Here is an 18448-nt window from a genome sequence, read left to right on the forward strand (position 1 = left end):
TTTGCGTTTCCTTGCTTGTCTCGACATGTTTGGCCAACTTTTCATACCATGCTTGTTTTCCCGCTGTACCATGAATGACTTGAAACTTCCCCAGTGGCGATGAAAAGTTGGTAATTACGAACAAGGCAAACAACTTGACATACGGTACCGTAACATATTGCCAATAGGAACGATTCATTCGACCACTTAGTGAGGAAAGGTTTATATAGACGAATTAAAATTCAGTTATGGGATTATGTTTTAATTATTAAGTTTACAATTTTTATTATTAATCCAGCATTAATAATAATATAACTGCAGGAAAATATGTCCGCCGTAAAGTATGCAATTCGTTTAACAAGTCCATCAACAGCATACGTTATTAGCGTTATTCGTTCTTAAGCCGCACATCTTTGAATTGGTGTTTAAATTCGTCTTGCAATAATACAGCTAATATGTAGTAGCTCAATCTACCCTAATTACATCAGGGTTAGTTTATCGTTCAGGCAAACAAGACTACAGGACTCTGTCTGTACCGTGCTTGTAGCTCAACCATTACACCAAGACGCATCCCAGGTGAAGTATAAAATATTCAAATTACTCTAACGACTTATCTCCTACCTTTAACTCCTGCGTTCACTTCGCTTTCACGCTATGCACTCAATACAACGACTACGATACAACAATCCAAGCTCAAAGCGTACCGAACTCGATTTGTGTTTTTTAAAAGAGAGCAAGAGAAAGAAAGTGAAATAATTTAATTTTCCTTTCCTGCTACCGACCCCGCATTGTACGCTTTCAGTTTCAACTGGCTGCACAAGATTATTTGAGCGAGTTTGAGTTTCCGCGCTGTTTCTGCCGTCGCTTTTGCAGCCAGGATTCGTTACTCAATCCTGCAAAACTAGCTAGTTTACGAACGCAAACCTTCGAATCCTTCGGCTGATCTTGGCAGGAAATTCACAAGACATTCGCTACATTACATTGTCTCGTTGGCTGATTGACGCTTTACGGAACGCCACCATTACCTGATGGAGCCATGTACCACGTCTCGAGACGATGCGTTAACAGTCGACAACCGAGTGTACGGTGAGTGTGCACCGGAGTGATGGCAGCTGGCAGCAAGCTTTGCAAGTTTAAAGTTTCATAGCGTCTGACGCTGACAGATGAGTATGCGGTAAGCAAGAGAACAGACTGACGTTGAGATGGAGTTGAATTTCATTTTACTTTTTACTACCACTTCATCCACGAGGGCGCTCTCGCTCTGTTTGCTTTTATTTGTTTAATGCCTTTTGTTGATTGAAACCCGGTAGAATGTTCATTTCCAATAAGCATTTAAGGTTTGATTTGAATAGTGATTGCTTTATTATCCATTTATTTCTCGCAACTCAAGATCGATGATTGATTATTGGCAAGAAACTTCGTTGTTAAGCGTATGGTACGTAAAAAAAACTTGTTAACATCACCCGTTCTCAGCAAACCAAGCCGTCTCTTTAAAGCTAAAACTTTACCATACGTGAATAATAATCCTTTGCCATGCGTATCACCCTAACAGAGGTGGCAATTTATGCACACCATTTTGATAAATGAGCGCACATTTTTCCAACCCGACCACCATTGGACGTCAGGCGACCAGGCGTCTCCATAAACCTACAAGTGACCCTCGCTTCACTCATAATCTTGATGCTTGTCGCTTTCATCCTGGACCACCAAAAACCTGCTTACTTCTGATTTATTGCATTCAATTAAATCGCATTCGAATCGTGGAATGTTCGGTAGCCAACTAGGACCTTTTCTAATGTTACTCCAACAGGTCCCTTAAAGCCTCTAGGACCCTACCGGAATAAGATTTCGAAACGCCCTCATTGCTCGTTCTTCAACACATTCTCCTGCCACGTATTTAAAAACTACCCAATGGCACATAAGAAATATGTCGTCACTCTTAGCCACCTCATAAAACACACCTCTATTGGGTGCCCCAAGAAATACACGCAGACACGCAGAAGAAAACAAAAACACTCCCATTACCGTGCCAGCGTACCTTGGGCACAATATCCTAATGGAGTCGGATGGTGATTTACCGATACGGACGCAGGAATGTTACCGCAGCTGCTCCATACATCAAACCTATGGGCACCAGACTGAAAAATAGAGAATTTATTAGTCCTTTCGATGCCGGTGACGTTAGCATAAGCATTTCGCTATTATCAAATGTAAATTTTACCCCATATCTCTCTCTCTCCCTCTCTCGATCTTCACTGGTAGTAAGAACTACCACACGGACATGCCCGTCTGTGGTGAAAGGTTGCCACTGGACGGTGTATCCCTCTCTACTTTTCATCTGAACCGTCTGCACCAGAACTACAACCCGGACGACTAAGTACCCGCGTGATATCGTTGCCGAAGGATTGGGAGTAACTGTCGTGATGAATATGATTTACATTTATTAGCTTTTTGTGTAAACGTTGGTTAGGTCATGATTCGGGTGGTATTTATCGTCCTGTCTCCAGGGAAACGCACCGAAAAGGGTTGATTCATGCTGCAAGATATCAACGAGAGGAGATTATGTTTATGCACAGAAGACGAGTTTGATTGCACGCATCCTTTTGTGAGATCAAGGCATTTGTTGCTTTTTATTACCACCTTTCATGGCATTTTCGAAGGTTATTTAATAATGCAACGTAATTTGAATGAGGTGTGATGAATGCCATCGTAATTAAATTGACTATATCTCTAGAGACTGACGCCAAAGAAATATTTAACAACGAATGTAAAAAGATCGTTTTAATCCTCAATTTGCATAACGTTAGGCACTGTCGTTTTAACCAACATAGCATTCAAAAACATACTATTCGAAAGAAGTTGATTCTGGGTGGAAAAATAAATCTTAACGTATACGAACGGCTCTTCAATAGTTCTATAAAAAATTATCCACCGTGATTAACATGTTCAACTCTAAAGACTTTTTCAAGAGAAGACGTACGTGCACAAATATGGTCTATTAACTTACTGAAGATAGTTAGCCAGACATATTGCATAACTTTTGGCGCTTTTTTCAGAGATCTATTTAAACCTTCTATCCTCCATAATGACAGCGAAATTGCAACGCGCTACAACTTGTGCCTAATTGAATAGTTGTAACAATAGTCATTGTTTTAACGATATGCCTAATGTCGTAATCACTAGTATTAAGATGAAGTTCTTTTTATTCGCATGAAGAAGTTTCTGCTCAAATCTCCTTAGTCCATAACATTTCTATGTGTATAAAATTCCTCCATAAGCTGAATCAATTTGCTATTCTCGTAATTTATTCCATTTTTGCAGGATGCAGCTAGTCAATCAATAGAATGAACACCAGTATTAAGTGTCGAAAGGAGCCGCGAATCAATCAGTCAACCAAATAGACGTGCTGTTGTGGTTAAGCTCGCGCTTTACCTGAGATTTTTCCAAGTGCTACACCGGATTCCATACAGCTTCCTGGAATAGCTTACAACCCACCGTGCAAGACCAGACTGTCACTTCTGTTCACCATTAACGTCAATTTGAATAAACTTTCCTAGCTGCAAATATGTTCCCGCTGCAGCTCATAAGTCACTCTGAGCATTATCCGCACAGCAGGTCCGTGGTTCCATACATGGCGTCTTTGCGCGACAATCCAATGCCGGAAGTTTGCAATATCCTCAAGCGCTACCCGTTGCACTAAGGTTCAACGGTATGTTGCACGAACGAACGGAAAATAAAATACAATAACCTACTCAAGGACGCCGCCATTCAATCCACACAAAAGCCACTCGATTCGTGGTTCACCAAACCGAAAACCGAAACCATTAACGTACGAACGACTTGCGAGAAATCGATCGTTTCCATCACGTGAAGAAGGCACACTCTCTTCCAGCACCAGAACCGGGAACAATAGAAAGATCGGAAAATGGGGGTTTTCCTTTCTAGCTTCACAAAACACAAGAGGTACCCATCATCGGCAACAATGCACGGGACGGAACACCAAACACACATACTGCACCGGGAGCGTATAAAATCCCGCTGTGGTTAACCAGCTCGTGGCTATTTTGCACACCGACTTCCGGTATCAACAGCCCAGCACCAAGCTCCAAGAAAGGCATCATCTACTGGATAAAGGGCTATAAGAACAGGGGAAACAAAAAATGCACCTGCATCGTTACAGAATGTTTCTATTCTATTAGATTCGAGCACCCGGCGGCCAACTCCTGCATGGCGTGGCGATGGTGCAACAAAAATCATTACAGCACAAATGCTGGCAGGTGCGGGATCCGTTAGTTGGTGGAGTTCTTTTTTGTTCCCTTACATTTTCTTCGTCTCCACGATCTGCAATACGCTGGATGCATGTGCATGTGTATTTCCGGTGAAAAAGCGGTTCTTCTCGTTCGGTTTAAAAAAGCTGCCAACCGAAGCTAACAAGCTACAAACGAAAAGTCGTCCCGCGCTGGGAAAGACAGCACCAGCCACCGTGCCGGCAGGAAATCTAGTTAACAGCTAGACAAGGAGAAGAAAAATAATCCCACACCCGGGTTCGAGTTTTACCCGCGTGAGCCCTTTTACTATGGCGCGGAAGCCCGTGGATGGTGGCTGGTGATGATGTTTGCTTTATTAAAGTGTTACTCACAGTGCTCTACCCACGAGCCCTGATTCTGATCGGGCCACACCACGCGCACCGCGTCCTGTGTTCGTCGCCCACATTAAGATGATAAAAGGTTAATATCATGCATTATTTATTATCATTGCCCGGGTCGCCGGTCGACGGAAGTGCATCGTGCGAAACTACACGGCTGCGAAGGAAAAACTACCCAGCAGCAAAAGGAGCTTTATTGTTGGGGATGAAGGTGAAATGTTTTATCGCTTCCGAGCGACCGTTCCGACCGTCCATTTATCGGACACATAGTTTATGATATTTAATAAATACGATAGATGCAGGGGAGAGCAGATCTGTTGCTGGTGATCTGCAACCACGGGCACGGGGTGTTCTTAATTAAGAAAGCGAAGCCACCAAGGTTCCTTCAGGGAAGGATTCATCTCGTGGGTTGTTTTTTTTCGTAAAACTGGTTTGCTCCCATCGCTTTTCGTTTTTGGAGACAAAGTATTTTATGAAGTCCTGGTCCGATGGTAACCATTACGCTTACTGGCTCATAAACCATTGCTATATTTCATTACGCTTTCTGCCGGTTATTCCAATATGTGGAAGTTAATTGTTTTTCTTATGATGGAACGTGGGAGGAATCCGTATGAGTGTTTGATTAGATCGTGTAATATTTGAGTGGGAAAATATAAAAAAAAAATCCTGCAGCCATTTAGGAAACCATGTGGAGCAGTACAAGATTAATCGATTGTTATAAGTTATGTGGAAATTGTGACAATGTTTAGCACTAGTAAAGGTGGTAGGAGCATGTATTAGAAACCATCAAAGACTGAGTACTAACTTAAAACTGTCATTTTGAAGACATTCCACGGATAAACGAACTCCTACCTTTCCTACCAGTTTCCCAATCTGCATTCATTCGCTCTAGTTCTATATTCATTCATCAGTATACATTCAGTCTAGTATTCAAGTGCGATTGACTTTGGCCACATTATTAGGTGTCATAAATATTACTAAAGCTAATCCCGCACATAGAACGGGAAGAATGATACATCATCTCAACTTGTGCAATGCATTGATAAACTTACGCCAATAATGACCACCCATTTCAGCGGTTCACATTCGTGGCCATTTTTGCACAATGAATCCGGTGGCCGGAACGGTACGACCCATTTGTGTTCGGTCCTGCTCCTACGGAAGGCTAATGATTTAACAAGCTTCCCTGTTTATTATGTAGCGCATGTTCCACGGACCCTCTGAAAAACAGGAAAAGCGAAAGAAAACAACATTCCCAACAAGATAACTCTAATGGCATTTATCATCACACTCGCCTGGTTTGGGCCACCCTGCCCTGTGCCGATGTGCCCGGAAATGGAGGCAAATTTTCCCACTTTCACCCAATCATCCGGTACCTTCCTGCGGTCCCCTTTCCGAAGGATGGCCAACAAGCGGACAAATGTGTTGCGATAGTGGAAACATGATGTACGATGTGGCCACGAATCTGAACCATTTCTACCATTTCCTATTATCGTGCGCGTCGCATCTACCCCAGTAAAGCAGAGAAGGCCTTTGTATGTTTGCGGCAGGGTAAATGGACGTGCAGGCGGAAAGATCAACTGTTGCCAGAGCACAACAATTCCGTTGCCATCGTACATCATCTCATCTCTGATAAGGCGACCGGAAAAAAGTCGTTAAAAGAGCACGAAAATGGTCAAAATTAGGCAAGAAACTCGAACGTGCTAGCAGGGTGAACGTTCCAGCGGGAGTATGATGGAGGATTCTGGGGAAAAATGGGAAATGGTACCTTTTCCCTCCGCATAGTCTGTTATTGTTTCACCGTTGTGCTTCCCAATCGAGACAGACAGCAGTGCATGTCTCCGCTGCTGTGTGACGGTAAGGCGCGCAACATAACAAATAGCCTTGACGTATTATGTTTACGGATGATGATAATTTGTTTTCTTTAAGGAGGACACGTCTCAGGAGACCTGCCGCCCATTGTGCTTTGGGGATGTGGTTCCCGAAAACCAAACCGACGATGTTCATACAGCTTTAAAAGACTGAAGCGTGTAATAGGCTTATCCTTCTGGAAGCTGGGTCGTGTGTGAATTTCCTGGCAGGTTCGGATGCTTTCCCAGAAGCTTTGGATAATGTTTTTTATACTGTCGTATACATTATGCTCCACACGAGGCACAGCAATTCATGTTAATTATGCTGTTCATTATTCATAAACAAAACATTTTTTTCATTGCCTCGCATGTGTGCATTCAAGCAATGAACTTTGTTTAGAGGGCATAACAAACAGTGCGAAAGTCACTGAACATCGTCTTAAACTGGTCTTTAAATACTTTTAAATCGCTCTAATCGTAAGAAATCGCTTAGAAATCACGAATTATAAGTAGAATATAGCGAACAGAGAAGGAGTATTACATAATTTTACCAATATGATCAATTAGTACAAGAGTAGATGAAAACTATGATTATAAAATGGTATACTGTTTTTCCTCATAACTCGTTAATTAGAGCATCGAATTATCCATGCAGCTCGGTAATATGCGTACTGAACACTGTTTGAAATAGCGATGACGGTATTGACGGTCACAGTTCTGAATGATCAAATATTATAATCTTTATAATGATGAAATACTGTTATTATTTTAAAAATTAACAAAGTATATTAAAACAAATTCCATTTTCTGTAAACTAAAAAAACACTATAATATTTAGCCTATTTTAAGTCAACAGTAGAAGATGTCCTTTTTATCCACGATGTCCCAACGAGCACGGATAAACAATTCCACTGTATCTACTCAATTCACAAAACGCCCTAAAGTATGCAATTTACAATACAAACGAATTGAGCCTCAACCTTTGGGATTAAACTTTTGGATGAATCCAATAACTGAAATTTTAACAACTGAACAACTGAACAATTTAATTTAAAAATACATTTGAAATAACTAAATGAAACTCCCAAAAGGGAAATATAATTATTTTTTTTCAGCCTTTTCTTCCGTACATCATTCGAGGAACCCCTTAAAATCGAATATCGCTTTAATCGACTAATGTTTGACGATTCCTATTTTATCTCCTCTTCGACCCCAACAAGAGGAATCAATTAGAAGCACAACACTTTACGAGTCCCTTCGGAACACTTGATGATGGGCCCATCATCCCACCGATCCAAATAAAAACTACCATTCACCTCCCGGAAAGAACCATCTACTGTTTTTTTTCCTGAAGTAGAAAAGACCAACCAGAAGAAAACAACAACTTATAGTTTACGAGCGTTTGCCTCAGAACCAAACCCCGTCGAGTTTCCCATTATTAATCTTCCTAAACGATTCATTACCAACCCCTCGATTTTTCGCTGCGTATTGGAAAGCTGGACCGAAATGGTCAGATTTTTGCAGGGGTCATTCGACTGGTCATTCGGTTGGTAGAATTGAGGGAGAAAATTGGCCCGAGTGTGAGATGGAAAAGGGAAAATAGAAATCATCCATAAAAAACCCCTTTCTTCACTTGGTTTTATCGAACGCTTCTTTCACCTCCATAACCAGCTTAAACTAAGAAAATTCCGGATGATTTTCCAAAGTATCATTCCTGCCCCGTTTTACACGCTGGGCGGTTTTCCGGTGTGTGTGTGTGCCCGATTGGCTGTGATTTCTTTCGAACAGTTCCATAAACAAAAGCGAAAACCATCCTCCCGGTTTTATTCGACCCCCGCTTCACGAGCTTTCGGGCCACAATTCTTCGTGGCCATAAAACTGATACGCTCGCGCGTGTATGTGTGTAACTTTTTCGGTATCCTTTGTCCGAGGGGATCAAACTCGGAGGAAGCAAATCAAGGAATTTATATTCCACTACCGTTTTTGATGCTGGGAATTGAGCCGAAATAAAAACGCAAGAAAACACATCACTTTTATGCTTCCTGCACCGATGAATGCTCCGCTTTTCCAGCTGCCGAATTTTTCCAGCTCCACCGATGCCGATGATGACGGTGACGATGATGTTCATTGGCAATGTGTGGCGTGCGTTGGTCCTGCGAACCGGTGCGGTCGCTTATGGATATCCTTTCCTTTCCTGTACGTCCCTCACCATCCCACTGGCAGCATACGTGTGCCCGAGAACCTTCGTCAAGGGACCGATTTCGTGGTGATGGGAAAAAGATACTCCGGGAAGTGTTTGCGAAGGAGCGACAACACCAAAAAAAACCTGTATCAAACACACCTTTTCCACCATGTGTATGCACGGTAACCCATCAAGCCTGGCCATAAAAACTCATGCTGCGTGATGAAGTGTGCGCGTGTCGGTAGCGAACCGATGGGGGGAAAAACTGGCTGCAGATGGAAACTACGGATGCTGCGGGATTGGAAATGCTCCCCGGCAGGAGGGTGAAAATATACAAGTGAAAATACGACTCATGGGGGAGAGAACTGAGCTGCAAAAAAAAAAACAAGCTTCCAGCATCCTCTCGTCGAGTTCTTCCCGAAAATACGGGACACATCTGAACCGTTTTCCACCCGAACCTGGGCAACTCCGTTACGGGAACCAGTATGCGGAGTACGTTTCGAAATCCCATCGAAATCAGAGCAGAAGCGTTTAAGTTTGAATTTACGACACTCTTGCGTACGCCCAGTGGTGATATAAAATAAATGTGAACAAGCGGGACGTTCGACGACAGTGATGCTGTGTTGGCTCCTTTTTTGCTTCACCCAACTGCGGCACAGCCGTGATGCCATCGGGAAAGCTGTTTTGCCACAAGTTCGAGTCTCGTGCAACGTAAAACACTGGTGAAAATCGCTAACGTCACTTCCTTAAACTTCCGTTCCGTGAAAACGGATGCGTTTCAGCAAATCTTTCACCAAATTCTAAAACCAATAATAAACATACGAAAAGACCTCCGCACCAAGACAATGGCCAGAAGAAAACACAATTCTGAACTGAAATGGAAAACGAAAAACGAATGAAGTGTATCACTCCCGGAAGGTTCACTGCAAAATGGACAATAAAATGAGAAAATTGTTTTCCTTTTACATTTCCTTCCCTTCTCCTACACGGGTACCGCCCAACGACATGCAGCTGCTCATGTGTGTATTACCGTATGCAAATGGTTTGGAACCGGTTCGATGCACCTGATGACGTTTCTTGTTTTCTTGTGAAACCTTCGCAGGAAATAAAGATGCTCACCATGCTAAAGCATGCATGCATGTACAATAAGGTTTTGATTGGGAAACTTTTCAGTTCAGTTCTTATTTTATTGCGGTTCAGTTTTATGTCCACATGAGTACTTTTTTGCTTGCAGCTGATGCTGAATTATTTTTTTATTCATATTGTTTCGTGTAGCATTTATTTCATTAGTTTGGGGCTTATTTTGGAGGCCAAATACCACTTGGTATGCGTACGCTTATGGATAATTTGTTATCACTTTGCCTGAATTTAGGCGTTTAAGGAAATACGGTTGCTCTGGTAATTTTTCGTTTGCGACCTATCAGACCTATTGTTTCTGTGAGCTTTCCTACAGATTCATGGTAATGTGTTTAGAATGACACAGAACAATCCGGGTGTTGACATATTTTGGAGGCTGTTCACTTGAACAAACACGAGTGGAGATGGATGGTGGGAATGAATGGAATCTACCAGAAATATAGGATTCAAAGGACTTTTACAGCAATCCCAAATGATGAATGAATGGAACACTAAAAAAATCTAACCGTGATTCCAAATTGCAAATAAATATCGGTTTTAATGTTGTGGTAAGAACCACCCTGTAGCTAAGTAATTTTATGGCATCCGTTAGTATGTATGTATAGGTAAGGAATAAAATTAGCTAGGTCTAGAGAACTAGAATCTAGTATTAGTGTTAGGATACATTATAAATAAGTTGCGTACGCCACACAGAGCCCTCTTATCTCGTCACTCCTAAACCGGGCAACATCACCATAACGCCAGCCCGGCAGCGCGCGTCTCTAAATAAAGAAAGGTCTGCAAACACACTACAATGTTCCCAATTTCTACGCCCAAAGTTATGCATTCCGCAACACGAAATTGCAATACGTAGTCTTGTATCTACTGTAAGCCTGGAGAAGGAATATATTTGAGCATGAAAAATTCCTTGACGTATAATGTAAAAAGCTCTACATTTTTTTAGACCCGAAAGTCAAACAAACACCCTTATTGTTCGCTTTATTTTTCGTATAATTCCACAATTAATCATACAAAAAATCCGAACCAAACAATATGGTAAAAATAATAAATCCCCCATTTAAAGTCGAACCGGTATCCGTGTATTTACTGCGCTTTCTACTTCGTGCTATTTATTTAACTCGCCGCACGTAAAGTCAATCTGGTCTAGGTAGACAGTCACATCAATTCGGTAATTTTGTTACATCCTGCATCCAGCATCACTTCAACAGCATCAGCACCCTCGCCAACGAGAGTAGCGTATCCATTTCTCCACAAAATTCAACTCCCTATTTTACGGTTTTCCTCAGAACGCGCGTAACATTCCAGGGTGCCACGCTTCGGGGCCCGTGTGTAACCGTGTGATGATGATAATCTGCCGCATTACAGTTTTGCCTTTGATTGACTCACACAACAAAAACCGGCCCGAAAATGGGGTTGGATGGGAAGGAATCTGTTGAATTTTTGCTCCCTCCTGACCTAGATTTTCGCGTTGCACAGCCAGTTGTGGCTCATCTTCTTTTGGGCTCTTCGCCACACACTTGAATATGTGCCCCGGTGTGTGTTTGTTTGCTCCTTCCGGATGGCATTTTTATGCTGGGTCGCTGGAATTTAGCCAACCACCGTTGAAATCTGACACTTTGGGCTCACAATCCCGCTGATGGCTGGATGACAGGAAACTGGGCGAACGCAAAAGGAAACCCCGAAAAGAAGGCAAAACGCAGAGGGAGAAACAATTGCACTCATTTAAATTTCTTCCACTAGCTTCTTGCTTTCTAGCGGGGATTTTTTTGTTTTCCGCTAAGTATGTCGGATTTACTTTTTTTTGCCCATTCTTTTCCACCATCGCATCCAAACGTCCGGAATGGCTTCATTCTAGCTGTAACGGTGCTTCTGCCGGATTGTCAGTTCGCTTTGCGCGTCCGCTAAGTGCCTGCAAAGTGGCATCGACTTCGTCAGCAAGGATCACTGTCAGACGCTGGAGGCTTTTCCGTACCAAATCTTTCCCGCTGTCCCGGGAATGAAATGGGCGCTGGAACGTAAGCGAGCTGGGCAATAAAGCCAAAGCGGCCTCGCCCCGTTCGGTACTCTTTCTTCAGCTTAAGTGAGTGCAAAGGCAAGCAAATAAAAACCCCGGGATAGAGCGATGAAAATGAAAGCTTGCATCGTCGTTGAGTTTACCGTGCCGGTTGTTTTGGGTTCCATTTTTTCTTTCAGTCAGAACCACCGACAAGTGGGTGTGCAAGCAGAGTGGAGTCTCATCACTTCATTACGCTCATTTGCAGTTAATTTCGTCTGAAATTCCCTCGCGGTAGGGACGTTTGTTTCGTATCGAGGGAGCTCGGCGAAGCAGTATTGATGAAAAGTCAATTTATTTTAATGTTTAAAGTAGCGACACAAAGGGAGAAGCTTTGAAATTCCTTTACAATCTACACAATTTTCACTCTCTTTGAAACCAAATCCAACACCAGACCTTAGTGCAACTTTAAATCGAGCACTTTTGCAGATTAATTCCTACTTCCTATACGGCTTCCGGGTAATCGGCGCTGCTCGCTGCCATGTCATGTATGAATAGTTAAAGCGAATGGGTTTAAAATAAATTAAACTTTACCAGCGCGAGCGCAGCATCCCGTAATCGCACAGCAACAAGCGTCGTAGGCTAATGTTATACATTCACCTTTTTTACCTTGGCAAACTCTTGCCTTGTCGAGCTACTTCAAAACCGCGCTGGAAAAGCAATTTTCTACCGCTTACTTTAGCCACAGTAGCCAGGGTACTTTACGAGCTTAATGCCATTTCGCTGTTCATTATGTACGGCTTGGCATGGTCTCATGTAGTGTGTGGAGTACCACGAAAGGCGTGATATATCTTCATAAAGCTTAGCCGTGTAGCATGCTGCCATACTGGTTGTTTTGTCTCGCCAAAAGCAAGGGGTGCAGTAATTTATGGAGACATCAAATATGAAAAGCTCCAGAGGAATTAAAAATTCTTTCGTAAGTATCTCCCAGCATATTAAGGCATGCTTTCACTTAATTATTAAGAATTTTTGTGGAATTTTAGAATTGAAGGAACCTTAGTTTTATATTCCATTTCCTGTTTCTGTTTTTATTATGTTTGTCATTATTTATGTTTGCTTAGTTTCATACTTGTTTTCTTATTTAACTGTCTTCATCCGTTCCTGTAAACCGATTGCCTATATTTAGGCGTATTTAGATGGCTGTCCTGTCTGGTCAAGGTAATTTACACAATTCTTTTTAGTTCTTATTGTGTTCTAACTTAATCATTTTTTTATATTAAATGTTCGTTCGTAATCGTTCCCTGGAATTAAGGTTGATGTTGCCCACATTACCGTGCTCGATGAAACAAAAATATTTCACCTGCTTAAACGAAATATTCAACCCCACTCTAATGATGTTAACTCGACGCGAAGCAAACAGTGGGCGATATTTAATTTGCAATAATTAATTAATAAATCACGCACAGCAAATCCAACCAAACAACATGGCGCTTGACGGATTCGTTTGATCATGTACCGAACGCCAAAATAAATACATGTATAAACATTCATGTTTACTGAGCTCTTCACGGTGTGTGGTAAAATGTGTTCCACGGTAGACAGTATGGTGGCGCACCAAATAAAAAAAAAACCCTATAATTTTCCCCATTTTTCCGATGACATCAATCCATGATAGAATGTTGATTTGTCTGTAATGCTTTGCATTTCCTATGTGGCGTTCAAATATGATCGTCTAATTACTGCTGTTTGACTGTTGAGCTATGGGATTGAAATCAACCGGTGAATTAACGGGGGACGATTTGTTTGATATTTCCTACCAAAATCATATCAAATAATCATCATAAGCCATGGTAAAGCAAAAAAAACGAACAAGAAAGAGAAACACAGTGCAGTACCATTGTCACATAATGAGCGATAAGGGCAAAAATGGAGCATTAAATATTGATTTCGATGAATCCATCGAACGGGCCAACGAGTGTTGGCTTTCAATTATGCTATTTATGCACCCATCCAGTCAAAAGAGGTCTTTTTCCAATTCATAACACCCACGGAGCGTGGCACTTTTCGTTCAATCAAAGTGCACCGGGTACTCCAAAATGCAAATGATGCCAATTCTCGTTAGCGTGTGACCTGCTGATGTGGTTGAGAAAGGATGCGTTTGGATGCGGGATGGATAGATGAAGAGTGGTGTCAAAATTGAATCGTTATTTAAACGAGTAAAGTAACAGTGCTTGACACGTCCATTTTGATGGTTCTGATTACAATGAAGGATAAAGTATGGTAATATTGCATGTATTGTAGTGCGCGTCAAACAGCAAACTCGTTTGCCCGAACAGTGTATTAATTTTAAAATTAATAAGTAATTTAAAAATGCTCCTAAATGTATGCGATTTACTTGATTATACAATGTTACTAAGTACTTATTTCGAATTACATCTTCGCCAAACATTTTCGAATATGCTTTTTACCAGCAGAACTTCACATAAAACTGTGCAGAACAATTCATTATAATTAACCAACATTTTGAACACTTCCACTATGTCGTTCATTTACATAAACCTCAACAAACGTACAAAGACTACAAATGGAAAGTACCAACAATGACAAGTGTACAGAGATCTATCACAATCAGTCCAAGAGGAACGCATCCGAGAATGCAACCATACCAATCAGCATCATTTACTTTGTCCAACAACCAAGACACTGGAATGGTATCAACGTTTCGCTCCGTGATTGAAATGCCCACGCGGTTCGTGCCGTTTCACAATTCTCGCACAGCATAATCCGCTTCATTGTCCGCTCCATTGACCATAGATAAGATGCATCACAGTGGTTTGTATGCTTTAGAAGATATTTACGAATGAGAGCCATCTGATCAGTCACTTGCTGGACCGGTAGATCTCAAGTTCTAGTCAGTTATTTCTAGTGTCAGTAGTGACAAACGGTGCGTTACGTTACAAGTCAAAGTACACTCTCGGACTCTCGAAATACAGTGTAAAGGTGTAGAGGCCATCAAAACTTGAATACCAACCAGCTCTGTGTTAGATTAAACAATGGCCGAATAAAGCGCGCATAAAAAACCGTAGATCGTGTGGATTCGGAATGATTATTTATCTCGAAGACAAGTTTATCTGTGTTTGTTCGTGGCGTGGCGTTTACCTTGCTGTCACAAGATGTGAATGCAATTTATATGCTTAGCTCGAAAGCTACGACACCTCACTTGTATCTTGGTTGCGGATGTTCAGTTCCATCTTTGGATCTCTGGTCGCTAGTAACCCACCGAGAAGTAACGTCAGTTAATGTGAATGTGTAAAAGTGAATAAATTCGTGTTAGCATTTTGGAGGAGATTGTAAGTGAAAATTAATAACGTCATAAACGTTACGCATATCAGTGTCTGTTCGTGAACTGTTCGTAGTTCTTAATCTTATGTGATCTTCAATATGTCCTAAGCTTTCGAAATCAACCAATTCTTGAACTATCTTATTCTGCATCAAGCACTAAAGTAAACGAAGTGATATCATATAAAATAGAAAGCTCCTCCCAAACACTACTTACGCCGCTATGAAGATCAAGGCCCTTCCGTCCGGTGAAACTAATTCCGGTAGCGTGCAGCACCATCACTGCACACTATCAATTGAGCTAAAAATAAACTGTTCTGCTCTCGAGCCGTGCTGATCCGGGACACTTTATCCCTCGTATGATTTATGACCGTGACAGCGCAGATTGTTTGGGGGGGTGCCCCCACACGCGCACATTTGTGATATCTACTTGGGAATTGTTTTTGATCAACAACTTCAGCACATGTTTCTACGTCACGTTGTTGGGCAAACATTTACCAGTAGTACATATTTTTGGACGGAACAGGAACTAAATCTAATCTCTTGTGTAATTGTAGTTTCTTGTTTTCAAATATTACATCCCTACGCTACGTGATGGATGAGGACACAATTCTACTGGAGGACCCTAGCGTGGAATTTACCACCGGCTCCAATGCGGAAACCACACTGTCACCTTCTACCTTCGATCCTGTAACGATCATCACACAGCTTGTCACCGAATCTACCAAACTTTTAACCTCTGCAACGATGGAAACTACCTCCACTGTAGTCTCCACTATATCCAGTACTCCGAGTACGGTAGCAATGGAAACGTCCACGGTCGCCATCGAAACAACTACGGTATCGGATGGCTCATCGATCACTACTCCTGAGAGTATCCTCATAACTAGCACAATGGCATCGATTACCGAAACACTTCTATTCTCGTGGTTCGATTACACGATCTTCGCATTGCTACTGCTGCTGTCTACGTTTATCGGGGTTTACTTTGGATTTTTGTCAAAAATTAAGCAGAACAACAAGAAGGAGTATCTGCTGGGTGGTAAAACGATGAACAAATTCCCCGTATCGGCATCCCTTATTGCAAGGTAGGTAGAAAATGCTGAGATCAAGATGATCGTCTCCTAAACTACCCACTTCTTCCTCTGCTTGCAGTCATATCTCGGGAATAACAATGCTCGGTGTGCCTTCCGAGATGTACAGCCATGGAACACAGTACTGGATGTTTATTATACCAGCGTTCACGGTACTACAATTCTTATGAAACTAGTCATATCGCCTGTGGCTAACCGATTTAATTTTCTCTTGCAGGTTGCACTCCTAATGAAAACGATCTACCTACCGGTATTCTACGACCTGCAGGTGACTTCCGCCTTCACCTATCTGGAGCTGCGCTTTGACAAGTTTGTCCGATCGGCTGCAAGTCTGGTGTATGCGCTGCAGTGCCTCATCTACATCCCGATCGTGATCTACGTCCCGGCGCTCGCCTTCAGTCAGGTGACGGGAATTAATCTGCACGTAATCACGCCCATCATCTGTGTGATCTGTATCTTCTACACCACCGTCGGAGGACTGCGAGCGGTCGTCTGGACGGATACACTGCAGTTCGTGCTTATGATTGGAGCTTGTATTGCTGTCATCGTGCTGGGCATCAGCTCAGTGGGAGAATTCATGGAAGTTTGGGAAGCTGCCGACCGTGGGAAGCGCCTTATCTTTTTCAAGTAAGTGTTTGTATACTACGGTTTGTTTATTATGTACTACATGCATCTCTCTTTGCTGTATTCTAACAGCATGGACCCTAACCCTTTTGTACGTTCATCGTTCTGGACTGTCTGCTTCGGACTAACGACACTCTGGGTCTCCAATCTGGCAGTGAATCAAGGCTGCGTGCAACGGTTCTTAGCCGTCCCAGATCTTCGGGTGGCCAAAAATTCCCTCATCATCTTCACCGGTGGTTTAATCTTCGTCAAGAGTTGCTCCTGCTTTATCGGGTTACTGATCTACGCCAAGTACGAAACGTGCGATCCCTTCTCCACGCAGAAGATCTCCAAAATTGATCAAATTCTACCGTACTACATTATGGACGTGGGCACAAAGATTCCCGGGCTGCCGGGACTGTTTGTGTCCGGCATCTTCTCTGCCGCCCTGTCGACGATGTCCTCCGTGCTGAACACCCTAGCCGGTACCATCTACGAGGACTTCATACAGCATCGAATGCCAAACGCTAGCGAAAAGAAGGCAAGTAACATCATGAAGATGTTGGTCGTACTGCTCGGCTTCCTGGTGCTCGGGCTCGTGTTTGTGGCCGAACGGATGGGTCAGGTTATGCACATTGCCATCGCGTCTTCGGGCGTCACGTCCGGCACCATGCTGGGCATGTTCTCGGCCGGTATGATTTCGAGGCGCATCAACACGAAGGGTATTATCAGTGCGGCGGTTGTGTCGATGGCAATCACCGGCACGGTGATGACGGGTGCCCAGCTGAATCCTAAACCCCCGATGCTTCCATTGCGGACTGATGGATGTGATGCGAATGTTTTCACCAACATAACCACCATCTTGACGGAGACTATCTCACAAGCGGCCGAAACGGACACGGTACCTCTAATCTTCAAGCTAAGCTTTATGCACTACTCACTGTTGGGTCTGATTAGCTTCTTTATCGTGTCGTTCGTTGTAAGCGAACTCACTGGTGGTGGTGACATCGACGACGAACGGTTGCTGGCACCGTTTCTACGCAACTCGGACAAGCTGGAAAAGGAAATGACACTGCTGAAGCACAACATCAAGTATGAGGAAATCGATATGGCACTGCGGGAACTACAAAAACCATCCGATCCAGAGAAAAAATAGACGAGCACAGGCTTAGTTCAAGCTACATTTATGGTAACAAATAAAGCACCAAAACCACGCCGTAAATATATTACCGCTAACGAATGTCACCCTTTCTTTTATTTGTCCAAAAACTTTTCCCCACTTTCAGAAATATTATTTTACTCCAACTTGTGTTTTATTTGGTTGTGTTATTGTGAATAATTTGCGTCCAAAGTCTTCTTTTTCTGATCACAGTTTTACTTCGAAACTCCCGGCACAGCTACGACCGTGTTAGTATTTATGCTCATCTTGCCATTTTCCAACCTTCACTCAACTTTCTCGTGACGATTCGACGACTAGTAGCTACTTATTATTCCCAGCGAGCATCTTGTCTTGTTATTCGTTCTCTGTTTCACAATTTCGTATCCCTCCCCGTACCGCACTGCTGTACCCTTTTCCACCGGGCAAAGCTCCTTGAGACGGGGAAGCTTCACTGGTTGTATAGTGAT

At 42.6% G+C, this 18448-nt stretch overlaps 1 protein-coding gene across 1 annotated transcript; it reads left to right on the forward strand.

The window, feature by feature from the left end:
• Positions 1 to 15719: 15719 nt before the first annotated feature.
• Positions 15720 to 17978, forward strand: LOC128714828 (sodium-coupled monocarboxylate transporter 1-like). The gene is made up of 4 exons (XM_053809709.1): positions 15720 to 16213; positions 16281 to 16371; positions 16437 to 16846; positions 16916 to 17978. The coding sequence occupies exons 1-4, from the start codon at positions 15720 to 15722 to the stop codon at positions 17976 to 17978; spliced, it is 2058 nt and encodes a 685-aa protein (XP_053665684.1).
• The last annotated feature ends 470 nt before the right edge of the window (positions 17979 to 18448 follow it).

The sequence above is a fragment of the Anopheles marshallii genome, chromosome 3 (assembly GCF_943734725.1).
Source record: "Anopheles marshallii chromosome 3, idAnoMarsDA_429_01, whole genome shotgun sequence".
NCBI classification, from domain to species: domain Eukaryota; kingdom Metazoa; phylum Arthropoda; class Insecta; order Diptera; family Culicidae; genus Anopheles; species Anopheles marshallii.

Excerpts from the sequence above, each read along its gene's own strand:
- LOC128714828 (XM_053809709.1), top strand. The coding sequence starts at position 15,720 with ATGGATGAGGACACAATTCTACTGGAGGACCCTAGCGTGGAATTTACC. Across the intron at positions 16,214-16,280 it reads TCGGCATCCCTTATTGCAAG|TCATATCTCGGGAATAACAA; the intron begins GTAGGTAGAAAA and ends CTCTGCTTGCAG. Across the intron at positions 16,372-16,436 it reads TTATTATACCAGCGTTCACG|GTTGCACTCCTAATGAAAAC; the intron begins GTACTACAATTC and ends TTTCTCTTGCAG.